We start from the raw sequence: 25,598 nt of genomic DNA, 5'->3' as shown, positions 1-25,598 counted from the left end.
CAGGTCACTTCTACCCCAAAAGAGATTCCAATGATCCAAAAATGTGAATCCTTCTCCCATACACCAGCTCCTCAGCCATGCATTCATCTGCTCCACCCTCCTATTCCTGCCCTCACTAGCTCGTAGCACTGGGAGCAATCCAGATATTACTACCCTTGAGGACCTCCTTTTTAAATTTCCGTCTAACTCTCTGTAATCTCCCTTCAGAATCTCAACCTTTTCCCTTCCAATATTATTGGTTCCAATGTGGACAATGACCTCTTGCTGGCCCGTGTCCCCCGTGAGAACATTCTGCACCCTCTCTGAGACATCCTTGATCCTGGCACCAGGGAAACAACACACCATTCTGCTTTTTCTCTGCTGGCCACAGAAACGTCTGTCTGCACCTCTGACTACAGAATCCCCTAACACAATTGATCTCTTGGAAGCCGACGTACCCCTCGTTGCATTAGAGTCAGTCTCAATACCAGAAAATTAACTGTTCATGCTACGTTCCCCTGAGAATCCATCACCCACTACATTTTCTAAAACAGCATATCTGTTTGAAATGGGTATATCCACAAAAGACTCCTGCTCTAGCTGCCTACCTCTCTTACCCTTCCTGGAGTTAACCCATCTATGTGACTGTGTCTGAGACTTCCCCCCTTCCTATAACTGCCATCTATCACATACTGTTGCTGTTGCAAATTCGTCATCGCTTCTGTCTGTCTCTCCAACCGATCCACTCAATCTGATAAGATTCGCATCCAACAGCATTTATGGCAGATATAATCCGCAGTAACCCTTAAACTCTCTTTAAACTCACACATCAGACAAGAAGTACATATCACTCTATGTCATTTTTGCTCCTTCACAATCTACAGACCCAGAAAATAACACCGTCTTATTCCTCTACAAACACTGCCCCAGGTTAAATTAATAGCTATGGCTTATATTTTAAGTTTAATCAAGAGACTTATCTCCAAAAACACATAATCAAGAAAGAACCCACTGTACTCATTACTGCAGCCTTTCTCTTGGACAGACTTAAAACAACAATTAACTTATCTGATTCTGTGCTGTGAACTTCGCCCAAACCGGTTCCTCCAAGATTAGTTGTGAAGTTCACTGTTTGTTAATTTTCCCAGATGCACTCTGATGTCCAGCGATACATGAATTCAAAAACAGCAAAGGCAGTAACTGTGCAGTTTCTGTTGCAGCTGTACAGGACATTGGTTAGGCCACTTTTGGAATATTGTGTGCGATTCTAGTCTCCCTCCTATAGGAAGGATGTTGTGAAACTTGGAAGGGTTCAGAAAAGATTTACAAGGATATTGCCAGGGTTGGAGCATTTGAGATATAGGGAGAAGGCTGAATAGGCTGGGGCTGTTTTCCCTGGAGTGTTGGAGGCTGAAGGGTGACCTTATAGAAGTTTATAAAATCATGAGGGACATGGATAGGGTAAATAGCTAAAGTCTTTTACCTGGGGTGGGGGAGTCCAGAGCTAGAGGGCATAGGTTTAGGGTGAGAGGGGAAAGGTATAAAAGAGACCTAAGGGCAATGTTTTCACACAGAGGGTGGTGTGTGTATGGAATGAGCTGCCAGAGGAAGTGGTGGAGGCTGGTACAATTGCAGCATTTAAAGGACTTCTGGATAGATATTTGAATAGGAAGGGTTTAGAGGGATATGGGCTGGGTACTTGCAGGTGGGACTAGATTAGTTTAGGACATCTGGTCGGCATAGACTAGTTGGACTGACACACAGTGACAGCCAGGTGACGAAGAGCAGGTAATCTTTAGCCACTTCTCTGGTATTGGGTCAAACCCTTTGTAATTCTTGTCCATTGTCTCAATGTGCAGGACCAGGCGGGTGCTGTGGAACAACAGCGAGCTGAACAGCAGAGCCTCAATGACCAAGTGGAACAACTGTGCTCTATGTGTGAGCTGCAGGACCAGCTCCTCCACAGCAGGATGGCGGAGTGCTACCAGCTTTTCCAGGAAGCCAATCAGGTTGTTGAGCGAAGGAAGGAGGTTCTCGGACAGCTGGCCTCCTTCCTGGAAACCCACAGGGCGGCCGGAAACGTGCTTCACAGGATTAGGAAGACGGTCGAGACTGCGACCAACTGGGACAAGGTAAAGACGGAATTGCTGGACAAGGAGCTGGGGGATGTGACGCCCGACATTAAGCAACTGGAGTCCCAAGCCACAGCCCTTGATGCACTCATCAGTCAAGCTCAGTACCATATGAAACAAGTGGGCTCCAACTCGAGGACATCCTGTCGAGACTTGGCTGAAGGATTAGAGGCAGAACTGGAGTCTGTCCAGAAACTCTTGGGCACCAAACAAAGCGAAGCTGAAGCACTGAACTCGCTGTGGAAATCATTCAAAGAGCGCAAGGAACAGCTGCTGAAGGCCATTGAAGACATTGAGGAGAAGGCAGACAGTGAGGGTCTGAAAGAGCCTACTCTGCCAGCTTTACAACTCAGGTGAATATGTACTGAAGGCGTTTGTGCTGGGGCACAGTATTGGACACAAAGGTTAGAACAAAGTAATAAAATATAGACCTGCCCAGTTTTCAGTGGATCGAAACAAGAGGAATCACAGGATGGTGGGACTGGCCACATTAATGGGAGCTGTGGGCTGATAAGTCCCTGGGTTTTGACTGACTTCATATCTGGGTCTCCGAAGAATTGGCGACTGAAGTAAAATAAAGAAGTGCACATCGGAAACAAACCAGAACAGAAATTGCTGGCGCAACTCAGCAGGTCTGTGGAGAGAAAAATGAATACCACCTTTTCCGAGCTGTTGTCAGTTCTAACGAAGGATGACCGGACTTGAAGCAGTAACCCTGATTTCTCTCCACAGATGCTGCCAGACCTCCTGAGTTTCTCCACCAATTTCTGTTTCTGTTCGCTAGTGAGTCAGTTGACGTTTTGGTTTCAGTTTTCCAAAACTCCGTAAATTCAGGGAAGTTTCTGTTAGAATGGAAAATCATGTATAATACTCCTTTATTCAAAGAAGAGAAGAGATAGAAAACAGAAAAACACAAGCCAGTCAGCTTAGAACATAGAATATAGAACAATACAGCGCAGAACAGGCCCTTCCCTCGATGTTGCGCCAACCTGTGAACTAATCTCAGCTCGTCCCCTTACACTATCCCAATCTAAGGATTGTTTAAATCTCCCTAATGTGACTGAGTTGGCTACATTAGCAGGTAGGGCATTCCACACCCTTACCACTCACTGCGTAAAGAACCTGCCTCTGACCCCTCAATTTGTAGTTATGCCCACTCGTACATGCTGATGTCACCATCCTAGCAAAAAGACTTTGACTGTATACCCTATGTAGTCCTCTGATCATCTTGTATGTGTCTATCAAATCCCCTCTTAGGCTTCTTCTCTCCAATGAGAACAGGTTCAAGTCTCTCAGCCTTGCCTCATAAGTTTTTATAACCAGGTAGATGTTAGGGGTGATAGTTGTAGATGTTACAAGAGAATGTTTAGAAACATTCTTGGCATTCAGGCAGAGTCCACATGGTTTTGTGAAAGGGAGATCATGTTTCATCAACTTATTAGAAAGATTGCGCCAGTAACGTGTTGTGATAAAGGGGAACCAGTGGAAGCATTGTATTTACATTTCTAGAAAACGTTTGATAAAATCAAAGGTTATTGCAGAACATCAAAGGTCATGGTAATGGGGTAACATCTTGGTATCGATAGAAGATTACTCGAAAGGTACAGTTAAGCACAATGACCAGTTTCAGTTGGTAAGATGTATAAGTGGTATATCATAGGGTTCAGTACTGGTGTCCCTATGTTTTACAATTTAGATTAATGACTTGGGTGAATGGACCCAAGATATGTTTTGCTGATGACATAATGATAGTCAGGAAAGTCATTTGTGAAAAGGACTTGAGAATACAAAAATATGTACATAGATAAGTGAGCAGGCAAAGATCCAATAATAGAGTGGGAAAATGCAGAATTTTTTGTTTTGATGAAGAAACATTAAAAAATAAGCATATTAATGGTGAGAGATTGCAGAGTTCCGGGGTGTAAATGGATCCAGGTGTGCTCGTGCATGTGGTGACAATAAGTAATTATGAAAGTGAATAAAATCTCATTGTTTAATGCAAAGGGAATTGAATACAGTCGTAGAGAGGTTATGCTCCTTTTAAAAGGGCCACTGGTGAGACCACGTCTGGAGTACTATCTACAGTATTGACCTTCTTATTTCAGGAACAATGTAATATTGTTGGAAGTTTTTCAGAAAAGGTTTGCTATACTAATGTTTGAAAAAGATTGGTTATCTTATTGGGAGAATTTGATGTGGAGGAGCCGGTGTTGCACTAGGGTAGACAAAGTTAAAAATCACGCAACCCCAGATTATAGTCCAACAGGTTTAATTGGAAGTACAAGCTTTCAGAGCACTGATCCTTCGTCTGGTAGCTAGTGGGGCAGGATCATAGGACACAGAATTTATAGTAAAAGATCAAAGTGTCATATAACTGATGCGATCTATTGAACAAACCTAGATTGCTGTTAAGTCTTTAATCACTTAGAAAGGGGTTGCAGGCTTCTATTCATTAATACGTACATCTCAGAATTTCTTTCAAGTCACATTCCCGAGATAACTTATGGTTTTATAAATTAAAAGGTGACATCTCAGCTCAGACAATGCACTAAAGGTATGAGGTTAGAGTCTGTCTGTTTGCAATCTTGAGTCAGACTGGTTCTATTTCTAAAGGAGGAGTTTCTAAAATGTCACATGAACCGACTGCTTCCAGATTGTGTGCTTTTTGAACAAAACAGAATGTATATGCAAATACAAATAGTCTTGTGTCTGCTGGCACTCAGAAGGTGGTTGCATTGAAACGTACAAGATCTTGAGGGGTCTTGACAGGGTGAATGTAGAAAGGGTGTTTCCTCTTCAGAGAGAACTAAAACTAGACATTACTGTTTCACAATAAGGAGGCACACATTCGAGAATGAGATGAGGAGAATATCTTTTCTCACAGGGGTCTTTGTAACCCCCTTCCTCAGAAGTTAGTGGAAGCAGAGTCCTGATTATTTCTAAAGCAGGTTCTCAGTGAGCAATGAGGTGAAAGGTTATCTTGATGGGGGCAGTGTGGAGTTGAGGTTACAGTCGGATCAGACATGACCTTGTTGAAGGGTGAAGCAGGCTCGAATGGCCTACTCTTGCTCCTAGTTTGTATGCAGACTGCAGGATCTTAAACCCCATCAAAATTGGAGAGGAAACTGTTTAGAGTTGGTATTATCTTCAATCTGCGTTGCACTCATTGTGCCTCACCCACTTTTTACATGCTGTTCCCAAAGTCGTATGAATTGCAGAGTTTCATTCACCAGTCTGTGCCAACTCAAAAGAGGGTATTGTAGCCCAATGACATCATTTGATTCAAACAATGAGCTTTTTGACTGTGTCTGAAGTAAAGTAACAAAGTGATTCAGGTATTCAATGTCACTGGAGTAATCTTCCCGACACGAGCAATTCAATTCCATTCAAAAAGCTGGAAACCTGATTTTAAAAATAAATCTGTATTGAGTCATTGAAGGAAACAGCTCACTCTAGCTTCCTAGAAGGAATGATTTCAGAGCAAGCTTGAACTCCTAGAACACTGGACAGCTCTTACCCACAACCGATACATAACACAGATTAACTGGGTTTCATCCTTAAAGTGCTGACACAAGTACTATTTGTGCCTAATTCCCTTAACATGAGAGGAGGCAGTTTTTATAGGAACCTTATAAACCTTAGGACATGACAAAGTGCTTCGAAACGTGTGCGTTTGAGGGTTTGAACCCCATTCGAGACACGAGATCTGGACTGACACACCTGTGCAGTGCCAAGGCAGAATGGTTCCAAGGAAGAATCAAATTGGACTTGAAACGTTAACTCTGTTTCTCTGTCCACAGGTTCCGCTGGAGTTTCTCCATCACTTTTGGTTTTTATTTCAGAAACCTGCATTTTTTGCCTTTTATTTCATTGATAGATTTTTGTGGGATAAGGAGAATCAAGATGTATGAAGGAGAGGTGGCGGACTGGAATTGATATCTTGATGTCTTCAAATACCCAAACGGATCGTGAGATCTTGATGACTGGATCTCGACGTCAAATGCAAAGAGGAGTTGAACCTGACTGACAGGCTGAAGCCTCATCCTTTTCCTTTCTTTCCCTTCTGTAGATTGAGATTGTTCAGTCAACTTGAGGAAGACCTCAATGCCCAACAGCATGAGCTGCAGTGGCTGATGGACAAAGCAAAACAGCTGACTCAGAAGGATAAGACTTCAGCCGCGGAAGCTGAGAAAGAAATTAACCTGCTGGAAGTGACTTGGAATGACACCAAAAAGCTCATCAATGACATGTGAGTACAGTCAACTGAAACGGAAAAGAGGCTGCATATTTTGTTGAGTCACAACTAATTTGAGTTACTATAACTCAATTCACTGAATGAATCAAGATGTACAAAATTGCAATTATTTAAATTTCATTTCAAGTTGAATTAGATACAGCATAACCAAATCAGTTGCATATGGGCTTAATGTCATCTATGCCTTTGTTATTTTTATTTCTTTTGCGTATGACACAGATTTATGTTTTCTTTTTCATTTGCTAGATGTAGGTTTATTGACAAGTTTTTATTATCCCAATTCAGATTCTCAGACCAGCGTAGATCTCTGGTTGTTATGGATCACTGATCCAGCAAGGGAACCAACATTGTACCATTGCCCAGGATCGTTTGGTGAATGTAGTTTTTGTTTTAAGTGAACAAGACGGTGACAAGAATTGGAAGACTTTGGTAGCTGCTCCCAGTGTGCTCATCTAGTGACAACAGTCTGCAAGTCCATTTGTGACAGTTGACATAGCAAAATTGAATGGGAATCATAGAATCCCTGCAGTAGGGAAACAGGCCTTTCAGCCCATTGAGTCCATACTAACCCGTTGAAGAGCATCCCACCCAGACACTCCCGCCAACTTTGTCCCTGTAACTCTGCATTTCCCATGGCCAGTCTACCTTGCTTGCACATCCCTGGACACTACAGCATGGTCAATCCACCCAACCTGCATATCTTTGGACTGTGAGAAGAAACCAGAGCACCCGCAGGATACCCGCGCAGAGTGTACAAACACAGTTTCCTGATGCTGGAATTGAATCCAGGTCCTTGGCACTGTGAGGCAGCAGCGCTAATCACTGAGCCACCATGCCACCCCAGATGTCAGCTTCATGATGTCGTTACTGAAACTTCTAACTGGTTTTAAATTCCACCAGCTGCCATGGTGAGATTTGAACCCAATATTCCCACATTACCCTGGGCCACTGATTATTAGCCCAGTGACATTATCATGACACCCCTGCCTTCCCCTTGGAAACGTTCACAGTAATGGTAATAATGTTTACAGGTTGCAAGACCATGTCCTAAACTGTGGAATGGAATTTTCTAAAGGGATTAAACCCCCCTCCTTCCACTGAGAGAGTTTGACAAACTGATTGTTTGGTTTCCATGGTTTTGACTAATGTTACTGCAGTAGAACACATGAGAATTCTACCTCCAGGTAAATTGAAAATGTTTAGTCAGTGAATTTTGGGGAATGCCTGCATGCTGTAGGTTCACCTTCTCCTCCAGCTACAGGTCACACTGATTTACTGTTTCTCTATTACAGTCAAGATCAGGCCTCCTTCCTGCTTGGCCTCATGAGGGACTACCAGAGCTCCAAGGCCTCTCTCCTCAAAGTGATTGAAAATTCTGAAGCTGTGGCCGTGATCAAATCGAGTCTATTGGATCAAGAAGACTTAAGGAGAACACTGTCCAGGGTATGTACTGCCAACGCCCATCAATGCCTGACTGCCGGAGCCCTGCAGGATTGGAACTAATTTTAACAGAATCCTAACATCATCAGTCAGTTACAAATTCAAGGAATGGTTTGTGGATATTTCGCTATCCATCATTTCCCATCCATTAACTGACGATTCCAGACCATGGCAATCTCCGAGATGCTGTGTGATTGGGGTAACACTGTGATGTGCTCTTCAGGAGTGTCTCTCCCTCTCTCTTTCCTTCTACCTCTTGTGTGCAATCATTAGGAATGGGTTTCCTCAGTTGTCCCACACTTTACACATCATTCATCACCAGGATTTGATTGAGGAACCAGGGGGTCACAGTCTAAGGATATGGGATAGGACATTCAGGACTGAGATGAGGAGAAATGTCTTCACCCAGAAAGTGGTAAGCCTGTGGAATTCTCTTCCATACAAAGAAATTGAGGCCAAAACATTGTGCTTTTATAAAATCGTGAGGGGCATGGATAGGGTAAATAGATGAGGTCTTTTCCCTGAAGTGGGTGAGTCCAGAACTAGAGGGCATAGGTTTAGGGTGACAGGGGAAGAAATTAAAAGGGACTTCAGGAGCAACTTTTTCACACAGAGGGTGGTCAGAGGATGTGGTGGGCCCGGTACACTGACAACATTTAAAAGGCACCTGGATGGGTATATGAATAGGAAGGGTTTAGAGGGATATGGGCCAAGCGCTGGCAAATGGGACTAGATTAGGATAAGACATCTGGTCGGCATGGATGGGTTGGACTGAAGGGTCTGTTTCCGTGCTGTATGTCTCTATGACAGCGACTCTAAGGAGATAAATAGAGCTCTTTAAGGCTAAAAAGAAGAAAGAGCAGGATCAGGATATTGAATGGGATGAGTGGCCACAGTCATATTGAATGGCACAGCAAGCTCGCAGGACGGTGTCGTGCTGAGTTTGCTGTTCACCTTGCAGAGGGAAATTCCTCTTGGTCGAATAACTGAAGGTATTTGGAATGGTGGTGAGTGCTGCACGAGATGTCCAGCACTGACTCAGTGTTTAAGAATGGAGTGGAGTCATTAGACATTAAAAATGAGCGTTGGGGTATACGGCTGGCTGAATGTTGGAGGTGGTGGATTGAGCAAACCGGCAGATCATGTGGTGATGCCTCCCTGACTGCCTTCAGCACCCGTCTGAGGTCAGCTGACCTCTTGTGGCCCTGCTCCCTGGTCCTCGGGAGTCAGGCACCGATGATTGATCTCCCTGGCAACCTGTGGCCATTGGCTGGCAGCCTGGGAAGCCTTGTCCTACCCAGGTCCACCACTACCACCCCCCAATACTGAAACCATCACCTCTCTTTCATACAATCCCTACAGTGCGGAAACAGGCCGTTTGGCCCAACAGGTCCACACCGACCCTCCGAAGAGTAACCCACCCATACGCTATTACTCTACATTTACCCCTGACTAATGCACCTAACCTACACATCCTTGAACACTAAGGGGCAATTTAGCCTGGCCAATCCACCCTAATGTGCACATCCTTGGACTTTGGGAGGAAACTGGAGCACCCGGTGGAAACCCACACAGACACGGGGAGAATGTGCAAACGCCACACAGAGGTGGAGGTTGGAATTGACTTCAGGTCCCTGGTGCTGTGAGGCAGCAGTGCTAACCACTGAGCCACCATGCCATCCTCTTTGGTCTCTACTTCCTTTGGTTATGAATCGCAGCAATATTATTCAGTGTGAATTCCCTTTAAGATGGCCAGACTGTCTTTAAGAACAGAAGGCTGGACAGTCTTCGCTTGCCCGATGCAGACAGCACATGACGATGCTCAGTTCCTTTCTACGGTCGTCGTGGTGATGAGGTAGCAACGGCTGGCCACCCAAGTGGTACTGATGTGGGTAGGTCAGGGTTCACATTCCTACTCAAGAAGCAAATGGTTTCCATTTCACCTCAGCCTCCAATTAACCTCTCCTTAAAATCCCTCTGGCTCACTGCCCCTTTGCCAAACCCCCATCCTCCACCCTTCAGGAGCCGTCAGTACTGGATATCATGTGTCCTTTTATTAATTTTTCTGAGGTGTCTTCATTAGTTAGAAGGCGATGTGGTTAAAGTTTGGTCTTCACTACATGGCCTGACTTTATTGTATTCTGTAATGGGTGAGGGGGGTGGCTAGTCGAGAGTGTGGTGCTGGAAAAGCACAGCCGGTCAGGCAGCATCCGAGGAGCAGGAGAATCGAAATTTCAGGCATAAACCCTTCATTGGGGGTGTGTGACTAGTCTGTTCCACCAGATTACAGTCAACACAGTTAAGAGATGATTTCACAGATATGTGACAAAGAGGCCATTCGGTCCTTTGTGTCTCTACTAGCTCTCTGAGCATTTTGATTCAGAGCCAATCTCGTCTTTTCCCTGCTTGCCTGTTTATTTTTTCTATTTAAAATGTTATCCAATGTCCTTTTGACTGCCTCCACTGAACCTGCCTTCAAACATTTCCAGGTAGGGCACTCCACACTCTAACCACACACTGTGTGAAAATGTGCCAGCCAATGGCCACAGGTTGCCAGGGAGATCAATCATCTGTGCCTGACTCCCGAGGACCAGGGAGCAGGGCCACAAGAGGTCAGCTGACCTCAGACGGGTGCTGAAGGCAGTCAGGGAGGCATCATCAAATGACCTCCTGGTTTGCTCAAACCACCATCCCACCAACATTCAGCCAGCCGCACACCCCAGAGCTCATGCTTAATGTCCGACTCCATTCCATTCTCAAACACTTAGTCAGGTAGTGCACTCCACACTCTAACCATGCACTGTGTGAAAATGTTTTTCCCCTCACATCTGATTCTTTTGCAAAATTGTACCTGATCTGTATGTGAGTGGCAACAGTCCCTTCCTATATCCTCTCTATCCGGTCCCCTCATGATTCTGAAAAACCCAATGCAATTTCCCCTCAGCCTTTCCGTCTCCAAGGTGAACTGTCCCAACTTCTCAAATCAATCCTCACAACTGAGGCATCTTGTTGCTGGAGTTATCCTCATAGACCTCTCTCCAGTGAATTCACATCATTCCTAAAGTTATACACAGTTCTCCAACTGAGGTCTAATCCGTGTGTTGCATATGGTTATCATTTTCTCCTTACTGTTGGACTCGATGCCACTGTTTTTGATGCCTAGAATACCACATGCATTAAGAACAGCTGACCTGCCACCTTTAATGACTTCTGTGCATGTATACCCTGCTCGTGTACTCCTTTTAGAATACATGATTTGGAGATGCCGGTGTTAGACTGGGGTGTACAAAGTTAAAAATCACACAATACAAGGTTATAGTCCAACAGGTTTATCCTTTTAGAATAGTACTTCTTATTTTATTCAGTTCTTTGTTCCACAGTGTATCACCTCACATTTGTCCATGCTGAACTCAACCTCTCACCTACCCACCTACAAGGTGTCAATATCCTTTTGAAATTCTACACTGTCTACCCCACAGTTTACAATCTCTCAAGTTTTCTGTCATCTGCAAACATTGAAAGTATTCTCCTACACACTCAGATCGAGATCGTTTGCATTATTCAGGAAGTGCAGGTGTCCCAGTACTGGCCCCTGGGGGAACTCCACTACAGCAAATACCATGGACTCATCATGGAGACAATGCATTGGCCGAACATGACTAAGATGAGCTATGAGTGAAGCATTGACTCGGCTTGTCATATTGGATAATGATGTGGATACTTCAACGTGTTGCAACCCAAATGCAAATGACACTTTTCTACCTTGAAGGGCTCACAAAGTTCCGCATTTATAAATCATTTTTTTAGTATTTATTGATGCATTTACCTGACTAACAAAGTTCTAGCTGCTCAACTCCATATTATTGGAGATAATCCTACAGTCATTGGTCATGGCCTTGAACCTTGAGCTTTCACCATGCCGTTGTGTTGCCATAGTCTTACCAGACCATAGGGGCTGCTCGCTCATTAGAGAGAGAAGTGGCTGGTGGTGATTTAACCTGAGGGCCACCTCAGGTGGGGGAAGAGATTGAGAAGGAGAGTCCTTCATGCTAACCTCAAACCAGTGATGGGGAATTGAACCCACGCTGTTAGCACCACACTGCTCGGTAAACCGACAATCCAGCCAACTGAGCTAAGCCAATTCCCTTCGCCCTGCTCCATGTTTGTTCTGTAGCTGTGGACATCCTTTCGAACTTTCAATGGAGAAACTGTGTGGATCAAATGCTTCTCTCTCTCTGATTCTCTCTCTTGCTTTCTGTTGTCCAGCACGAAGTGGTGAAGTCCGAATTAAATGGAACTCAGGAACAACTGGATGGATTCACCTCGAAAGCGAAGCAACTGTTGGGTGAATTGAAGAAGGTTCACGGCTGTGACTCAGTGCCTTTCAAACAAGATCTGGACAGTGTCATGGACCAATGGCTGGATGTAAGCACAATCCATGATTATGTTGTTTTGAGGCCCTTCGGTGTTCCTTTTGACTGGAAAAGAATATAAATCCTTTGTGGCCATTTAGTTTCTCATTGTTCCCTCAATCACACAGGGCTACTTAAGCATACAGATGGATGTCTTGAACCCGAGACCTCTTTGTATTAATGAACTGCCAGTGTTATGAACCAGACCAAACCCCCTCAAAACATAGTGAGGAATTAGCCTAGACCCAAACCCTTATCTTATGTTGAGGCATTCCAGCTGTTATTCGATTGGTCAAACTACTCAGCTTTCAGGACAACATACTTTATTCTGACAGCATGGTTAAAATACAAATGAAAAATATTTAACAAAATAATATATCACTTAACTACTACTCATCAACTTGTTCCAATAAAGCAGCATCCCATAAACACACCCTTGGCAAAGGCAAATTCAGCAAAAAAGGATTTCCCTCACTTGCTACCTTCTCCCGGTCTAGGAGAAGGAACACCAACAGAATGAATCTAGCAGCAGAAAGAGAGAGAGCTGTATCTAGCAGCTTCAACTCCAATACCCCAACTTCAACAACTGAAAGCAAAACTAAAACCCTTGCTGTGTGAGCCTGACTCCACCTACTCATGCCTCTCTTGTTTAACTTAAAAACCACAAAGCTATTAACTCTGCTTTCCATGGTGTCAGTTTTACAGCACTCTGTCTTCAAGAGAAACAGATAGAACAAATCCCTCTTAAAGGCACATATCATCCCCCAAGTTAATGTTGCACAGATCGTGCTAAAATCACACAGTGAAGTTCTTTTCATGCTGTTCTGAAGTTCTGTGAGCTACTGGAAAACTGCACATTGTCAACACCATACTGAGAAACTCGTAGCTGTTTCTGGACTGGTGAGATTGTGCGTACGAGAAAAAGACTCTGCTGTGTTTGGAGTGGCCATTTTTATTAATGGCTGTATGGGCACATTCTCCACCAATAGGTTTCTGAGCGACTGGACGACAACATTGAGAGGCTGAGCAAGAGTCTCGCTCTGTGGGAGGATGTGCTCAACACCAGCGACGAGATTGACGCCTGGTCCAAAGGTTCTGTCTCTGAGCTCAATGAAATGATTGGCAACTTGAATGACAGCCAGAGAATGGAAGGGAGACTGCTGGAGTTCCAGGTTAGTGACCAGGGGAACAGGAGCCAAAACCGATGAAGACCCCAAATCAAACACCCCCTTAAACTGAGAAGTGAAAATGGTGGCTCTGGTGACTGTGTCTAAGGGGGGAAAGTATGACCGGGATTTGGTCTGTCAAATAGCTGATTTCATTGTGTGGCTAGTGATATACAAGATAATCAGAGGGTTAGATCGGGTGGAAGTGAGAGCCTTTTCCCTCGGATGGTGATGGCTAGCATGAGGCGGCATAGCTTCCAATTGAGGAGTGATAGATAAAGGACTGATGTCAGAGGTAGTTTCTTTACTCAGAGAGTAGTAGGGGTGTGGAATGCCCTGCCTGCAACAGTAGTAGACTCGCCAACTTTACAGGCATTTAAATGGTCATTGGATAGACATGTGGATAAAAATGGAATGGTGTAAGTTAGATGGGATTCAGATTGGTTTCACAGGATGTCGCAACAATGAGGACCTGTACTGCGCTGTAATGTCCTATGTAATATGTTTTAGTGCATAGAACAAAAATGGCAGCCCCTACGATTGGTACTTAACTCTCCTTTGCTTCGCCTGTCAGTTAACAATGGCTGTTGTGTGCTGTATGCATGCTCTACCCAAAAGGCAATTGAGCTCCTATGTCCGCTCTGAGAAAACGCTCGCGGCTGTTGGCATCCCAGGATGCTGCCCTCCTTCCCGATAAATGCAGGTGCAAGGGTGTGTTGCTGCAGCAAGAGCTCCTTATCTCCCCACTTCAGTGCCCTACCCAATCCTTCCTGTGATCACCTTCTGCCCCCAGTGTAACAGAGGCTGCGATAGCCGGATTGGTCTGTACAGCCACCTACGGACTCACCCTAAGAGTGGAAGAGAGTCATCCTCATCTACGAGGGGCCGCTGATGATGATGATGATGCTCTAAGACTGTAAAGCGGCAGTTTAAAGGAGTCCCCCAGGTGATTCAGGGATGTGCTAAGCCCATCATAAGGGCCCCTTTGACGAAGTTTGATTTCGAGATGGGTGAGGACCTAATCTTCACTTCAAGTCAAAACCCTTGAAATGCCTTAAGCAGGCTATTGAGTCAAGCCTGTTTTCCACTCAGAATATCACGCTGTAGCCATAGCAACCTACTTTACAACACCCAACCTCACTGCTTCCAGGACTTTGATGGGAAATGTTATGGCCAGCAGAACTGTTAGCCCTTTCCCTGTCCACCATGCTGAAACTGGTTTGGAATGACGCAGAGTTTTGCGGGCAACACCTAGGTCATTTGGCCCAACAACAAGTCTTTGTGTTTGACATGAGATCCCTCACACCCTGCTTTGTCAAATCCCATCCAGCATACCCTGCTCTTGCTTTCTTCATCATTTACTTCATCTACTCATAGAATCCCCAGAGTGTGGAAGCAGGATATTCGGCCCATCAAGTCCACCCCAACCCTCCATAGAGCTTCCATCCAGACCCACTCTGTCCCTGGGGGAGCCTGCATTTCCCCAGGCTAATCCACCTAGCCTGCACATCTTTGGACTGTGATATGAGAAGATTGTGCAAACTCCACACTGACAGTTGCCCGAGGATGGGATCAAATCCGGGTCCCTGGTGCTGTGAGGCAACAGTGCTAACCATTGATCCACATTGCGACTCTATTCCATCTGGTAGCCAGTTCCATATTCTCAGCTGTCCCTCAGTAGAGTCTCCTATCATCTTCTTTGCATTTATTAATGACTATTTTATGTAGATTGCTGCTAGCTTTTGACAAGAGGAAACATGTTCTCAGCCACCTGCTTGTTCCTCATAAGTTTTGTCATGACCTCTCTAACAACATGCAACAGTTTGTCCCGTACGACTTGGTGATGGATTGGAACCACCCTCTGCTGATCTGTAAGGCCTCTATTTAAACTCCCTAATACATCAGGGCTACCACCCCCTTAGTGAATTATCAGGATTAATTCAGACTGAAATGTGAATAGCTTCCTTCCTTCTGGGTCTCAATGAGCCTCTTTGAGTTGAGTTTGCATCTCCGTGAACTCAGCTGTTTTGAAGTCCATTATTTCGACTCCATTCTCCTTTTTTGGTTAATGTCCTTTAAAGAACATTTCAGCTCAAACTACGTTAAATTTTCCATTGAGTTGATCTGACCATTCATCCACTGATGCTTTCATCTTGTTACTGACTTGCAGTCTGACCTCAAAGCTAAAGGGGAGAAACTCAAGACCCTACATTCTAAAGTCTGCGAGCTGATGGAGATATTCAAATGTCAGGAGCCACCTCCCGTACTGCAGGTAATTGAAAGCTTTCCACATATTTCCCTCCTACTTTGCATGTGTTCTATGAACTGCACTGCCTGGACTTTAATGTTGAAATGTTAAGTTTTCTCGCCTTGGCTCGTTGAATTAAGTAATCATGGAGGAATTTGAAAGCTGTTTGATATGTTTACTGGGTCTTGCTTCATATGAAGGTAGGAATTTTGTCACATTCATGGCTGTAGTCAGATCCCATTATTCACAGCAGTCGGTGTCTCTGACAATAGGAGATTTGACTCAGGTGCCTGTGACGGAACCTCCAGCAGCAGGTGGCGCTGGTGAGAGAGGACTACGGGCTGGGCAGCTTGAGCTATTATCCCTCTGTCTCCAGCAACATGTGGCAGTGTTGAGGGAATACACAAATTATTTCCCCAAACAGATGTAAGCCACGGGCTTTAATTCCATCTAAATATTGTGTCATCCTTGTTTAACTTTCATTTCCCTTTATGTTTGTAATGGCCTGTGGAATAAAGCTCTCTGCTTCAAGATCTTTGGGCTGTGTGTTCAAATCTCATGTTATACACTCACACATACATGCACACATACATACACATACACTCACATACATGCACACAAACATACATATACACACACATACATGCACACAAACATACATACATTCACATACACACACATACATATACACGCACATATACATGCACACATACATATACATGTATATAAACACACACATACACATATAATCTAATTGAGGTGTTTGTTTTCCCTTGTGTTTCTCCTACTTATTTGTAGTCACCACAATGTGCATTGATCACCCTTCACCATCTCCACCTGTCAGTAACCCATTTCTCACACAATCCCGTTGCCTTGAAGTCTCTTGCTACCACATCCTTCAATCTGCCCTTAGGCATTTCCCTTGTTCTTCACTTTGACAGATTCTCCTCCATCCCTCACCCTCACTACATTCCTTCTCTTCCTTGGTGACAAATAATCTTACCATTTCAAACACCTCTTGATGACTTTATTGGGGACGACCAGATTCTTCTCTGATCCTGTGATGTGTTCAAAGGTCAAAGATCAAAGAACAAAGAACAAAGGCAATTACAGCACAGGAACAGGCTCTTTTGCCCTCCAAGCCTGCACCGATCCAGATCGTCTATCTAAACCTGACACCTACTTTCTAAGGATCTGTATCCCTCTGCTCCCTGCCCATTCATGTATCTGTCCAGATGCATGTTAAATGATGCCAATCATGCCTGCCTCTACCATCTCTACTGGCAACGTGTTCCAAGCATCCACTGCCCTCTGTTGTAAAGAACTTTCCACGCATATTTCCCTTAAACTTTTCCCCTCTCACCTTGAACTTGTGACCCCTAGTAATTGAGTCCCCCTCTCTGGGAAAAAGCTTCTTGCTATCCACCCTGTCTACATCTCTTGATGATTTTGTAGACCTCAATCAGGTCCCCTCTCAATCTCCGTCTTTCCAATAAAAATAATCCTAACCTAATCAACTGCTCTTCTTAGGGGAGAAAGTAAGGTCTGCAGATGCTGGAGATCAGAGCTGAAAATGTGTTGCTGGAAAAGCGCAGCAGGTCAGGCAGCATCCAGGGAACAGGAGAATCGATGTTTCGGGCATAAGCCCTTCTTCAGGAATCAACCGCTCTTCTTAGCATAGCTAGCACCCTCCATACCAGGCAACATCCTGGTGAACCTCCTCTGCACCCTCTCCAAAGCATCCACATCCTTTTGGTAATGTAGCGACCAGAACTGTACGCAGTATTCCAAATGTGGCCGAACCAAAGTCTTATACAATTGTAATATGACCTGACAAGTCTTGTACTAAATACCTCGTCCCATGTAGGAAAGCATGCTTTATGCGTACTAAATACCTCGTCCCATGTAGGAAAGCATGCTTTATGCCTTCTTGACTACTGTACTGACCTGTGTTGCCACCTTCAGGGTACAATGGACCTGAACACCCAGCTGTCTCTCTGTACATTAATTTTCCCCAGGGCTTTTCCATTTACCATACAGTTCACTCTTGAATCAGATCTTCCAAAATGTATCACCTCGCATTTGCCCAGATTGAACTCCATCTGCCATTTCTCTATCCAACTCTCCAATCTATCTATATTCTGTTGCATTCTCTGACAGTTCCCTTCACTATCTGCTACTCCACCAATCTTAGTGTCATGTGCAAACTTGCTAATCAGACTACCTATACCTTCCTCCAGATCATTTATGTATATCACAAACAACAGTGGTCCCAACACGGATCCCTATGGAACACCACTGCTCACAGTTCGCCATTTTGAGAAACTCCCTTCCACTACTACTCTCTGGCTCCTGCTGCCCAGCCAATTCTCTATCCAATGTAGCTAGTACACCCTGGACCCCATTCAACTTCACCTTCTCCATCAGCATACCATGGGGAACCTTATCAAATGTCTACTGAAGTCCATGTATATGTCATCAACTTTGTCACTTCCTCAAAGAATTCTATTAAGTTGGAAAGACATGACTTTCCCTGCACAAAACCATGCTGCCTATCACTGATAAGCACATTTTCTTCCAAATGTTAATAGATCCTATCCCTCAGTATCTTCTCCAGTAGCTTCCCAGTCACTGATGTCAGGCTCACCAGTCTATATTTACCTGGATTCTCCCTGCTACCCTTCTTAAACAAGGGGACAACATTAGCAATTCTCCAGTCCTCCAGGACCTCACCCATGTTCAAGAATGCTGCAAAGATATCTGTTAGGGCCCCAGCTATTTCCTCTCTCACTTCCCTCAGTAACCTGGGGTAGAGCCCATCTGGACCTGGGGACTTGTCCACCTTAATGCCTTTTAGAATACCCAACACTTCCTCCCTCCTTATGCCGACTTGACCTAGAGTTATCAAACATCTATCACTAACCTCAACATCCGCCATGTCCCTCTCCTCGGTGAATACTGATGCAAAGTACTCATTAAGAATCTCACCCATTTTCTCTGACTCCACGCATAACTTCCCTCCTTTGTCCTTGAGTGGGGCAACTCATTCTCTAATTACTCTCTTGCTTCTTATATACAAATAAAAGGCTTTGGGATTTTCCTTAACCCTGTTTGCAAAAGATATTTTATGACCCCTTTTAGCCCTCTTAATTCCTCGTTTCAGATTGGTCCTGCTTTCCCGATATTCTTCCAAAGCTTCATTTGTTTTCAATTGCCTAGACCTTGTGTACGCTTCCTTTTTCCTTTAGCTAGTCTCACAATTTCACCTGTCATCCATGCTTCCCTAATCTTGCCATTTCTGTCCCTCATTTTCACAGCAACATGTCTGTTCTGCACTCTAATCATTTTCTCTTGGCCTCGTCCTTGCTCGTCACTCACAAATCCCGTTGGTGTCCCAGCCTCATCCATTTCTCTCCTTCCATTTTCTGCTGCCACTGACCCAGCGCCCTTGAGGCTCCTCATTCTCTGCAAGTCCTCACTGATAATCTTTACTCCTCCTTGGGCTCAAAATCACAAAACCATTAAGTGATGATTGATGGAGATGGTGGTGTTTAAAGTCAAGATTAGAGCGGTGCTGGAAATGCACAGCAGGTCAGGCAGCATCCGAGGAGCAGGAGAATCGACGTTTCAGGCAAAAGCCCTTCATTCCTCATTCTCCTGCTCCTCGGATGCTGCCTGACCTGCTGTGCTTTTCCAGCACCACTCTAATCTTGACTCTAATCACCAGCATCTGCGATACCCACTTCTGCCTACAAAGGACAGAAGGATGGGGTCGGGTAGATAGAGAGAAATGAAAAGGTGTGATTTAAAACTACAGCTCGACCACCCAGGGGGTGACGTCAGGAAAGAGACTGTAAGACTGGCATTCATATAGCGCCTGGGACAGCCAATGAAGTGCAGTCGCTGTTGTAATGTTGGAGCACCTCTTCACACAGAGCAGACGGATACCAGGCGTATCTTCATATGGCTGAGTATCAACGGGAACCTTTATGATTGGGATTTTGTGTGAGGGAGTCAGGGGGGTCAGGGCACGTGGAAACAAGCCGGGTGAATGAGTTGATGTAGGCTGGGAAGGGTCTCCTTCCTTTTGTTGCTATGTCAGCCCGAATATTCCGGTTAATCGTGCTCCTGTACCCACAGGCAGTGGAAGCTGAATCGCGGAAGAAGCTGGAACATGCTCAGGGGGTGTCCGAGGCAGCCAGAGAGACGCTGAAAGATTTCAGTGCCCAGAAGAGCCAGATGGAGAACTACATCGAGAACCTCACTGACTGGTTACACACGGTGGAGCGATCGCTGTCCGCCTGCGCTGAGGGCCACGATGCCGAGGACCTGAGGAGAGTGAAGGTACGGAGGGAGATGAGGAGGCGGGTTAGGGGTGGATTGTAATGTCTCGCTGCGTTCCAGGCCCCCTCCCCGATGCCAAGCCCACGATCTTGTCTGCTTGTTTCAGGAGCTGGACCTGGAGCTGGTTAATCAGCAGAGCAGCATCGACACGGCCCGAGAGAACCTGAACAGCTTCTGCCGCAAGTACCACTCGACGGAGCTGGGGGGCTTGGGCAGCGGGCTCACTGAGCTGATCAAACAGTACGAAAGCGTCAACCAACTCTCCTCCAAAACACAAGCCAGGCTCCAGGACGCACTGGAAGAGCATTTAACTGGTGAGCAGAAATCTCCATTCGAGTGTATTACACAGAAGGAGGCCATTCGATCCAACTGGTCTCTGCTGGCGTTTATGCCATCCCACCCTTAGTCATCCCACCCTCGCTAGGGCTTCTATTCCTTTATTCTCGTCTATTTCTCAAGATTTCCCTTCAAGTGATGGAATCACAGAGGACGATTCAGCCCATTCCTCCTGTTGTGATTGTAATGAGTTCAGCCAGGAGAAAGTGAGGACTGAGAAAGCTGGAGATCAGAGTCGAAAAGTGTAGTGCTGGAAAAGCACAGCAGGTCAGGCAACATCCGAGAAGCAGGAGAATCGACATTTCAGGCATAAGCCCTTCATCATTCCCAAAACGTTGACTCTCCTGCTCCTCGGATACTGTCTGACTGGCTGTGCTTTACCAGCTGTGCCAGGTAGACCTCATAGACTCTGAGTTCCCCGACCAGTGTTGTTAACCTGGTCCAATCAGGGAGCCCTGGCTGACAGATATAAACAGGAGTGTCAGAGGTTCTGTTCACTCTGAGAGCTGGCTCGGAGGAAGCTGGGCCGGTGTCTGTTACCAGGAATTTGTAAATAAAGGGTGACATGGTGATGGGATACCTGTGGAATCATAGTCATAGAGCTGTACAGCATGGAAACAGACCCTTCAGTCCATCCCGTCCATGTCCACCAGATATCCTAAATTATTGTAGTCCCATTGGCCAGCATTTGGCCCATATTATTTCAGTGGCGACGAGAGTGGGATACTGAGTCGATAAGACTGCGTTACGCTCATTGGAAGATAAAGAGAGGATGATCGAAAATGCCCCCGGTCCCAAGTCTGGGAGCTTAGGCCTTTCCTTGAACTGGTGAATTATCATGGAAAGTGCATACATAAGCTGTCTCCATCCTGACACCCTTACACCTGCTATTGAGAAAGAGTCAGCCTTGGAAATGGTCTTGTGGCCTTTAGGGAAGTGAAGAAACAGCTACCTATTGTCTGAGGTGTTGGCACACTATGTTCCCAAGCATGATCTGGTGCTGACATGCAATGTCTCTCTATAAGGTAACGGGGTAGCTTTGACTCACAGATGGCCCAATGGAGAGGAACGCCCAGTAGTGTATGCATTCCAGACTTTGGCTGACGCAGAGTGCAAATATGCCCAGATGGAGAAGGAAGGTTTGGCGGCCATCTTTGGTGTGAGAAGGTTCCACCAATACCTTTACAGTTGTAAATTTGTAATAACATCAGACCACAAACCCCAGCTAGGACTGTTCAAGGAAAACAGAGCTTCAGGCCAATTTCAGTGGTGGACTCTACGTGCGTACAAACACAAGTTGGACCACCATCCAGAAGGTCAAGTAGCAAATGCAGATGCCTTGAAACCAAAAGAGAAAATGCTGGAAATCTCAGCAGGTCTGGCAGCATCTGTAAGGAGAGAAAAGAGCTGACGTTTTGAGTCTAACTGAAACTTTGACAAAAGGTCAGTTAGACTCAAAACGTCGGCTCTTTTCTCTCCTTACAGATGCTGCCAGACCTGCTGAGATTTTCCAGTATTTTCTCTTTTGGTTTCAGATTCCAGCATCCGCAGTAACTTGCTTTTATGCAGGTGCCTTGAGCTGCTTGCTGCTGGCAGATACACCACCAGGGGTACTACCACTGGAAGAGTCTGTAATGGTTTTAAATTTTCTGGATACCCAGTCACCGCTGACAATATCAGACTGTGGATGTAAAAAGATTCTGTCCTGGCAAAACTGAAACAGCAGGGAATTTGAATATTTCCTGAAGTCAAATGGTATATGAAGACAGCTCCCTACCATCCATCACCCAGTGGTCTGGCAGAAAGAGTAGTCCAAGGTGTGCAAAGTCCAGCACTTTTGAAGTGTCCTTCCTCTTGTGATACAGAAAGTAGAGCAACCAATTTACGCACAGTAACCTCCCATTAACGGTGACGTCATCATGACCAGATAATGCTGGTTTATTTTGGTCGTGTTGATTGTGGGATTGTGGAAGCTGAGCTGTAGTTCTTTAAGTAATGCCATCTAATCTTTTACGCCCACTTGAAAGGGCAGGAATGACCATGGGATTAATGTCTCAGGCAAAAAGGCAGCATCTTTGACAATGCAGCATTCCCTCAGTACTGCACAGAATCGGATTTGAAGACACAACCTTTTGACTTATTACCCTCCCTCAGTGTTAGTCACTTCCATGGAACTTCTTGTTACTCTCAGTTTTTCTGTTTGTTACTCTCCCTCAATGTTACTCACCCTAAGTGGTAACCTTTTGTTACTCGTCCTCAGTATTAGCATTTATTACTCTCCCTCAATGTTGCTGTTTGTTTCAGTCCCTCAGTGTTGCTTTCTCACTGTGTTCCTTTTTGTTACTCTCCCTCAGTGTTAATCACCTTCAGTGCTAACGTTTATTGCTTTCATTCAGTGCGTCGTGTATTGCTCCCTGATGGTATTACACACTGGGTTCTGAATGTTGAAATGTTTTCTGCTGCAGAGTGGAGTGTGAATGTTGAAATGTTTTCTGCTGTAGTGGAGTGTAAATGTCTTACTGTAATTGATGCTGCTGTTTCTGGACAGCTTGGCCCGACATTACTGATGGTACATGTGACAGGAACACTTATTCATTTCTGTCTTTTATTATTTGGCAGGGTTTTTACAGGAGTTTCAGCAGTGGTTGTGTGATGCACGGGCGTCGGTGAAGGAATGTGATGACCTGTCAGGGGATGCACATCTCATCGAGGAGAAGCTGCAGAAACTCGAGGTGTGTGAGCCTCCAGTGTACCGACTGTCACTCTGGACTGTTCGTACAAACCACAATTTCAGTAAAATTGTAGGTTAATGGGCCAGAGAGAAGATTGAAACAGTGAGTCTTGTCTGCAGGAAAATCGACACTTGGGGCAAAAGCCCTTCATCAGGTCGGTTTTCCTGCTCCTCGGATGCTGCCTGACCTGCTGTGCTTTTCCAGCCCCACTCTGATCTTGACTCTGATCTCCAGCATCTGCAGTCCTCACTTTCGCCTAGTTTTGTCTGTCAATTAGTCCTGAGGTTACAAATCAATATTCACATTACCAAGTGCATGTTGAGCTCAAGGTAATGCTGCTACCCCTGTCCATTCTTGCTTCCTGCTTTGATTCGGGCATTTCTTTTCCTTAATCACTTGTTGGATGTGGGCATTGCTGGGCGGGTCAGCATTTGTTGCCCATCCTTGGGTGCCATTTAACGTGCCTTCTTAAATTGCTGCAGTGTTGCAGGTGGACCCACAGTGTCCTTAGGCCCTTTGGGAGGTGCTGAATCAGATTTTGCTGCTGGCCAATTATTCCCAGCCAACACTGAGAGAGGTCACGATGACAGCATCCCTCCCACCTTTCAGCGTCCGTTCCACCTCTGTTATGTTCTTGAGTTTTGCCCTGGCTGTATTTGCCACTTTGACTGGGACTCCCTGGGAGTTAAGCAGATCTCCGCCTTATGCAGATTCCTGATGAAGGGCTTTAGCCCGAAACATCTATTTTCCTGCTCCTCGGATGCTGCCTGACCTGCTGTGCTTTTCCAGCACCAGTATAATCTTGACTCTAATCTCCAGCATCTGCAGTATCCACTTCCGCCTCTGCCGTACCTACCTGTTCCAGTCATTAGGTATTGAGTAAATGTTAATGGAGGCGAGGTGTGGTGGGAAGGATGGTGGGAGGCATAGGCACAGGATATAAGGGACAGGGAAAGAGTTCTAAACTTCCTGTATTGAGCCAAAGTCGCTACCTTCAACTTTTTGAGTTTTCTCCTTGGTGGGGAAGTGTAATTCTCATTCACTCAGTCATTGGCTGGAATTTTATAGACCGTACTCCGGCCCTGCACAAGGGTAGGTTGGCAAAAGCAGTGTTGCTCTGACATCAGGGGCCAGGGTAAAGTCCAGACGTTATGCAGCCAGTCTCCTTTTCATTAGCTTCGTTTACGAGCTCGGTCAGAACGCGTTTCACTCACGGGCTGGTCTGGTACTTGTATTGTCACCCACAGGAATTTCTGACCAGGGCAAGTGTAGGGCAGAACAAGCTGGATGCCGCAGTGGCTGAAGGAAACAAGCTTGTGCCGCATTTGCCCAAACCCAGTGCCTCGCAGGTTCAACAGCAGCTGGCAAACAGCCAACAGGAATGGGAGAGCTTCCTCAATCAGTGCCAACAGAACAGGAAGACTCTGGCAGACTATGCAGAAGAGCTGACCAGGTAATTGTCAACAAAGCACATGGTCGGGTATTAAAGCCCTGTAAGGTAGCAGCTGGGCCTCAGATCTTCACCTTGAAGTCCAGAAGCTTGTAAGTTTAAGCCCCCACGCTGTGCTGAGGTTTGAGAACATCATCCTGTTGAGTGCAGTGCTGAGGGAGTGCAAAGATGCCATCTCTCCGATGAGTCATGAAGTTGAAGACCTGTCTGCGCCCCCTCAGAATCCCATGGCACTATCTGAAGCAGAGTTCTCCCATTCATCCCCCACCCCACCTCTGAAAAGGTCTGATCGTTAACTCAGTGCTGACATTACAATAGCGATGACAGGGTGAAAGGATTACAAAAGGGGTTTGTCAGATCATGATAGAGGGAGGAGGTGGTGTCGCGGGAGCAGTCACTGGGCTGGGGTAAAACCGGGGAGTCAGTGGTTGAAATCCCTCCGCATCAGTTCAGTAAGTTAGTCTCAGCAAAGATGCTAAGGATGCTATCGGGTTCTTGAGGCACGGTGCTACCTCTACTCCCAAAGACCCTGGGTTCAGGTCCCACCTGCTGTAGAGGTGACTCTGAATAGGTTCATTAAAAATACCACAATAGGTGTTGCACAGGTATAAGTTTTTAATTTCTTAACGTGAACTCAGAATCCAATGAGTGTGGCTCACAGACCATGGGAAAGCCTACCCTAGCATCTCGCTGTAGGGAACTACACACAGTGGGGATATTGATCAGTATTCAAAGTTTGTGAGAAGATTTGTAGCTCGGGTGCTCGTTGTTCATCTCGCTTAGGGAACTACACACAGTGGGGATATTGATCAGTATTCAAAGTTTGTGAGAAGATTTGTAGCTCGGGTGCTCGTTGTTGTGGTTCTGTTCGCCGAGCTGGAAATTTTTGTTGCAAACGTTTTGTCCCCTGTCTAGGTGACATCCTCAGTGCTTGGGAGCCTCCTGTGAAGCGCTTCTGTGGTGTTTCCTCCGGCATTTATAGTGGCCTGTCCCTGCCACTTCCGGTTGTCAGTTTCAGCTGTCCACTGTAGTGGCCGGTATATTGGGTCCAGGTCGATGTGTTTGTTGATGGAGTTTGTGGATGAGTGCCATGCTCCTAGGAAT

General features: G+C 45.5%; 1 protein-coding gene across 1 annotated transcript in view; it reads left to right on the top strand.

The window, feature by feature from the left end:
* syne1b (spectrin repeat containing, nuclear envelope 1b) overlaps nucleotides 1-25,598 on the top strand; it is a 502,247-nt gene that overhangs the window by 150,918 nt on the left and 325,731 nt on the right. The window contains exons 39-48 of the mRNA XM_043696857.1: nucleotides 1,839-2,464; nucleotides 6,181-6,360; nucleotides 7,659-7,809; nucleotides 12,073-12,231; nucleotides 13,208-13,390; nucleotides 15,555-15,656; nucleotides 19,773-19,976; nucleotides 20,083-20,290; nucleotides 22,932-23,044; nucleotides 24,292-24,497. Of these exons, the coding sequence (XP_043552792.1) occupies nucleotides 1,839-2,464; nucleotides 6,181-6,360; nucleotides 7,659-7,809; nucleotides 12,073-12,231; nucleotides 13,208-13,390; nucleotides 15,555-15,656; nucleotides 19,773-19,976; nucleotides 20,083-20,290; nucleotides 22,932-23,044; nucleotides 24,292-24,497 (2,132 nt within the window). The remainder of the gene's footprint in view (nucleotides 1-1,838; nucleotides 2,465-6,180; nucleotides 6,361-7,658; nucleotides 7,810-12,072; nucleotides 12,232-13,207; nucleotides 13,391-15,554; nucleotides 15,657-19,772; nucleotides 19,977-20,082; nucleotides 20,291-22,931; nucleotides 23,045-24,291; nucleotides 24,498-25,598) is intronic.

The sequence above is a fragment of the Chiloscyllium plagiosum genome, chromosome 9, assembly GCF_004010195.1.
Source record: "Chiloscyllium plagiosum isolate BGI_BamShark_2017 chromosome 9, ASM401019v2, whole genome shotgun sequence".
Classification (NCBI taxonomy): domain Eukaryota; kingdom Metazoa; phylum Chordata; class Chondrichthyes; order Orectolobiformes; family Hemiscylliidae; genus Chiloscyllium; species Chiloscyllium plagiosum.
The sequence above is the reverse complement of the archived record's forward strand: the minus strand, read 5'-3'. Positions and strand labels throughout refer to the sequence as shown.